Genomic DNA, 5846 nt, shown 5'->3' with positions numbered 1-5846 from the left:
GAGCGACACACCACCTCACACAACACCCCAGAGATAGAGATAGAGAGGAGAAGAGAGAGAAGAGAGATACAGAGAGAGAGATAGAGAGACAGATAGAGAGAGACAGAGAGACCACCGACAGAGAGAGGACACAAGAGAGGCGAGAGAAGAGATAGAGAGAGAGATAGTGAGATAGAGAGAGACAAGTATCAACCATCAGAGAGAGAGCGAGACACACACATAGATAGAGAGAGAGAGAGAGAGACAAACATATATAGAGTAGAGAGAAGAGAGATATGAGAAGAACACACAGAGAGAGAGACAGAGAGTAGAGAGAGAGAGACACACACAGAGCTGAGAGACACAGAAGAGAGAGAGAGACACACAGAGAGATACACATGAGAGAGAGTCAGAGATAAATACAAAACAGAGAGAGAGAGAGAGGAGACAGAGATAGAGAGAGACATGAGAGAGATATAGAGAGAGAGAGAGAGATAGGGAGTATACAACAAACACACCCCCCACCCACGGAGCAGACCCCCATCTCATCTCTCTCATATCTATCCTGGGCGCTCCTCTATCTCTCTCCCTCTCCCCCCAGCTCTCTACCCCCCCACCCCTCTCTCTCTCTCCCTCTCTCTCCCCTCTCTCAGCTCTAGAGATAGATACAGAGAGAGATATAGACAAAGAGAAACACATAAGATAGATAGATAGAGACAGAAACAGATATAGAGAGGAGATATAGAGAGAGACAGAAGTATAGAGGAGATTATGAGATATAGAGAGAGAGAGAGACACATAGAGATGATAGATATAGATATAGAGATAAACCATAGATAGAGATGAGATATATAGATAGATAGATAGACACTATAGAGATCTATATCTATCTCTCATATATCTTATATCTATATATATATATATACCCATCTAATCTATAACTCTCATCTATACCCCTCTATCTCTTCCACCACTCTATCTCTATATACTCTACTTCTCTTCACCCTCTCTACTCTCTCTCTCTCTCTCTCTCATATCCCCCCCTCTCTCTCTCTCTCTCTTCTCTTCTCTCCAAACATAGAGAGAGAGAGACAGATATGTTACACACAGATAATTCCAAGGGATTGAGATAAAGGTCTCGCAGATGAGGATCTGAGTTTGGTCTTTGATCTCTGGACCGAAATCCATCACCACCTGCAACACACATTATTATTATTATTATTATTATTATTAAGAACATAAAAGGTATAAATGTGTTATATAAATCTCACTCTTTGACATTCTGTTGAACGCAGGCAATGTTTGTGATTTTATGTGGAGCTTCACATCACTTTCTCCAGATGGAAGAATAAAGTTCATCTCTCCTTGAATCAACTGCACCTGTAAATTCTCAGCTGAAACACACACACACACACGCACACGAACACATGCACAGGCACACGCACACACACGCACGCACACAAGTCCCGAAGGTCTTGCTAAACAACTGCATTTTTGAGCTAAACAACAGCCAAAGCTTTTCATTTAATGTGAATAACTGTGTGAGAGAGTGTGTGTGTGTGTGTGTGAGAGAGAGAGAGAGAGAGTGTGTGTGTGTGTGTGTGTGTGTGAGAGAGAGAGAGAGAGTGTGTGTGTGTGTGTGTGTGTGTGTGTGTGTGTGTGAGAGTGAGTGTGTGTGAGTGTGTGTGTGTGTGTGTGAGTGTGTGTGTGTGTGAGAGAGTGATTGTGCGTCTGTGTGTGAGAGTGATTGTGTGTCTGTGTGTGAGAGTGATTGTGTGTGTGTGAGAGTGAGTGTGTGTGAGTGTGTGTGTGTGTGAGAGTGAGTGTGTGTGTGTGTGTGAGTGTGTGTGTGTGTGTGAGAGTGATTGTGTGTCTGTGTGTGAGAGTGATTGTGTGTCTGTGTGTGAGAGTGATTGTGAGTGTGTGTGAGAGTGAGTGTGTGTGTGAGTGAGTGTGTGTGTGTGTGTGTGTGTGTGTGAGAGTGATTGTGTGTCTGTGTGTGAGAGTGATTTTGTGTCTTTGTGTGAGAGTGATTGTGTGTCTGTGTGTGAGAGTGATTGTGTGTCTGTGTGAGAGTGAGTGTGTGTGTGAGTGAGTGTGTGTCTGTGTGTGTGTGAGTGTGAGAGAGTGATTGTGTGTCTGTGTGTGAGAGTGAGAGAGTGATTGTGTGTCTGTGTGTGAGAGTGATTGTGTGTGAGTGAGTGTGTGTGTTTGTGTGTGTGTGTGTGTACGAGTGTGTGTACCCTGTATAATGGCGTTGTTGATCAACAGCTCCCCCTGTTGGAGCTCAGGAGCAGAACCTTTCAGCAGCAGGCGTCTCAGTGTAGTTGGGTTATCGGTCTGAACCTCTGACAGGTCAGAAATTATTTGCAGCTTTTGCCGGAGGATCTCCTCGATCTGAGCGTCCTTCTCATATAACTGGTCTACACACACACACACACACACACACACACACACACAATTACACACCCCAATTAATGCTGTGAGTGTTTAAAACTGTGCTGTAACTTTATTATTGTTACCATGAACTTCCCGAAGTTTATTAGGATAAATATCTTCATGCTCCATCAGCTTTTCCTCCATGTGTGGACATCTGGGAGACAAAGGGAGGTGAGACAGGAGGTGAGACAGGTGAGTAAGGGTTACAGGAGGTGAGACAGGTGAGTAAGGGTTACAGGAGGTGAGACAGGTGAGTAAGGGATGAAGGTGTGACAGGTGAGTAAGGGATGAAGGTGAGTAAGGGATGAAGGTGAGTAAGGGATGAAGGTGAGTAAGGGATGAAGGTGAGTAAGGGATGAAGGTGAGACAGTTGAGTAAGGGATGAAGGTGAGACAGTTGAGTAAGGGATGAAGGTGTGACAGGTGAGTAAGGGATGAAGGTGAGTAAGGGATGAAGGTGAGACAGGTGAGTAAGGGATGAAGGTGAGACAGTTGAGTAAGGGATGAAGGTGAGACAGTTGAGTAAGGGATGAAGGTGAGACAGTTGAGTAAGGGATGAAGGTGAGACAGGTGAGTAAGGGATGAAGGTGAGACAGTTGAGTAAGGGATGAAGGTGAGACAGTTGAGTAAGGGATGAAGGTGAGACAGTTGAGTAAGGGATGAAGGTGAGACAGGTGAATAAGGGATGAAGGTGAGACAGGTGAATAAGGGATGAAGGTGAGACAGGTGAATAAGGGATGAAGGTGAGACAGGTGTGAGCTACACAGACTTAGGACACTGTCAGTTACACTCATGTCTACTAGCGTTATGATGATGATGATGATGATGATGGAAACAGGACTCACTTCTCAATAGTTTCCCATATCTTCAGTCTCCAGCTGCTTCGTTCTTCAGCTGTTGAGGTGTGAAGTTCGTACATATCAGGCTGGACATCAGACGCCGAGATCAGATACAGAACCCTGTCACTGTGAGCTGCTTCCCTCACAATCAGCTTCTGCAGGGGAAGAACTGCAGGCTTCCCATCCTAACACGCACACACGCACACACACACACACACACACAGGTTACCGAATGACACCATAAACACAACAAAAAGCCTACGACTGTAGGTGTGTGTATATGCGTGTATGTGTGTGTGTATGTATGTGTGTGTGTACTTTCTCACCAGAGAAGCAAATATGTATTTCTGATCTTTGGCCTGGAGCAGCAGCAGTAAGTCAGGCAGCAGAACCACAATGATGTCCAACGCTGTTAAACACAAAGCAGTCTATGTTAGTGCTCAGATTAGATGGAGAGGAATCCGAGGCCACCAAGGGGCAGTGTGGCCACAGGGGGGCAGTGTGGCCACAGGGGGCAGTGTGGCCACCGGGGGGCAGTGTGGCCACAGGGGGGCAGTGTGGCCACCGGGGGGCAGTGTGGCCACCGGGGGGCAGTGTGGCCACCGGGGGGCAGTGTGGCCACCGGGGGGCAGTGTGGCCACCGGGGGGCAGTGTGGCCACCGGGGGGCAGTGTGGCTCCTGAGACACAGATACTCAGCCCTGGAAACATGGAAACCTAAGAAAACAAAACATGCACAAAGAGACACAAAAACACACAGACGCACAAACTCACGGATTCAGATACACGCACCGACACACACACAGACACACACGTGCATACAGACACACATACAGACACACACAGGCACACGCGCGCAGACACACATACAGACACACACGTGCGCAGACACACACGCGCAGACACACACGCGCAGACACACACGCGCAGACACACACGCGCAGACACAGGCGCACAGACACACACATACAGACACACGTGCGCAGACACACACATACAGACACACACACATACAGACACAGGCGCACAGACACACACATACAGACACACACACATACAGACACACACACATACAGACACACACATACAGACACACACACATACAGACACAGGCGCACAGACACACACATACAGACACAGGCGCACAGACACACACATACAGACACACGTGCACAGACACACACATACAGACACACACATACAGACACACACACATACAGACACACGTGCACAGACACACACATACAGACACACGTGCACAGACACACACATACAGACACACACATACAGACACAGGCGCACAGACACACACATACAGACACGCGCGCGCAGACACACATACAGACACAGGCGCACAGACACACACATACAGACACGCGCGCAGACACACATACAGACACACGCGTGCAGACACACGCACGCAGACACACACATACAGACACACACATACAGACACACGCGCGCAGACACACACATACAGACACACACATACAGACACAGGCGCACAGACACACACATACAGACACGCGCGCGCAGACACACATACAGACACACACATACAGACACAGGCGCACAGACACACACATACAGACACGCGCGCAGACACACATACAGACACACACATACAGACACACGCGTGCAGACACACGCACGCAGACACACACATACAGACACACACATACAGACACACGCGCGCAGACACGTGCGCAGACATGCGCGCAGACACACACACATACAGACACACACACATACAGACACACACACATACAGACACACACACATACAGACACACACACATACAGACACACACACATACAGACACACACACATACAGACACACACACATACAGACATGTGCGCAGACACACGCGCGCAGACACGCGCGCAGACACGCGCGCAGACACACGCGCGCAGACACACGCGCGCAGACACACGCGCGCAGACACACGCGCGCAGACACACACACATACAGACACACACACGCAGACACACAGTGGACAGAAGGTTTTGGATGTGTAAAGTAGGTGTTAGTCAGAGGCTCAGCACTGAAGTCATCATGTTCTTACCTTTGGACCTGTTCTGAGGCCTCCACGTCAGCACTCCCTCTCTCAGCAGCCTCCTGTCCTTCTGGAGCAGATCTTCTCGGCGGACAATCTTGCCGTTGCCCATCCTGCCGTAGGATTTGGGCTCGAGGTGAGCGGCGATTTCCCGCAGCTGCTCATACTGATGGACCTGCGTGTCCACGGTGGAGATGGTGTCCTTAATGCACTCCAGAGCGTTTACCAGATCAGCGTACTCCTGTGTCCCCCCTGACACAAAACACAACACAAAGGTGGTGTTAGGATCCAGTTCCCCTACATTTAAGTGCACTACCTGGGGTGGGAAGTGCTGTAGGGAACCTGTGGGAATGACAGGATGTAATCTGCTCAAACCCCTGACTACGTGTGTGTCATTGTGTTCACACACCTTACAGTGTGGATTAATCTCGTCCTTTTATTCACTCAGTACTAAACAGTGCAGAGACAAGAAGATTGTTTACCTTCAGTGTTTTTAATAATGCGCTCTACCAGGACCGGGTATTTAGTGATGCGC

The 5846-nt window shown here is 48.4% G+C and overlaps 1 protein-coding gene across 1 annotated transcript in view; it reads right to left on the bottom strand.

Annotated features, from left to right (window-relative positions):
* arhgef18a (rho/rac guanine nucleotide exchange factor (GEF) 18a) overlaps window positions 1-5846 on the bottom strand; it is a 20020-nt gene that overhangs the window by 6594 nt on the left and 7580 nt on the right. The window contains exons 6-13 of the mRNA XM_047800124.1: window positions 5794-5846; window positions 5321-5563; window positions 3583-3665; window positions 3263-3441; window positions 2502-2572; window positions 2223-2402; window positions 1251-1373; window positions 1057-1173 (exon numbers count right to left, since the gene is read on the bottom strand). The exon at window positions 5794-5846 is cut by the window's right edge and continues 65 nt beyond it. Of these exons, the coding sequence (XP_047656080.1) occupies window positions 1057-1173; window positions 1251-1373; window positions 2223-2402; window positions 2502-2572; window positions 3263-3441; window positions 3583-3665; window positions 5321-5563; window positions 5794-5846 (1049 nt within the window). The remainder of the gene's footprint in view (window positions 1-1056; window positions 1174-1250; window positions 1374-2222; window positions 2403-2501; window positions 2573-3262; window positions 3442-3582; window positions 3666-5320; window positions 5564-5793) is intronic.

The sequence above is a fragment of the Tachysurus fulvidraco genome, chromosome 1 (genome assembly GCF_022655615.1).
Source record: "Tachysurus fulvidraco isolate hzauxx_2018 chromosome 1, HZAU_PFXX_2.0, whole genome shotgun sequence".
Taxonomy (NCBI): domain Eukaryota; kingdom Metazoa; phylum Chordata; class Actinopteri; order Siluriformes; family Bagridae; genus Tachysurus; species Tachysurus fulvidraco.
This window is presented reverse-complemented; position numbering and strand designations above follow the sequence as displayed.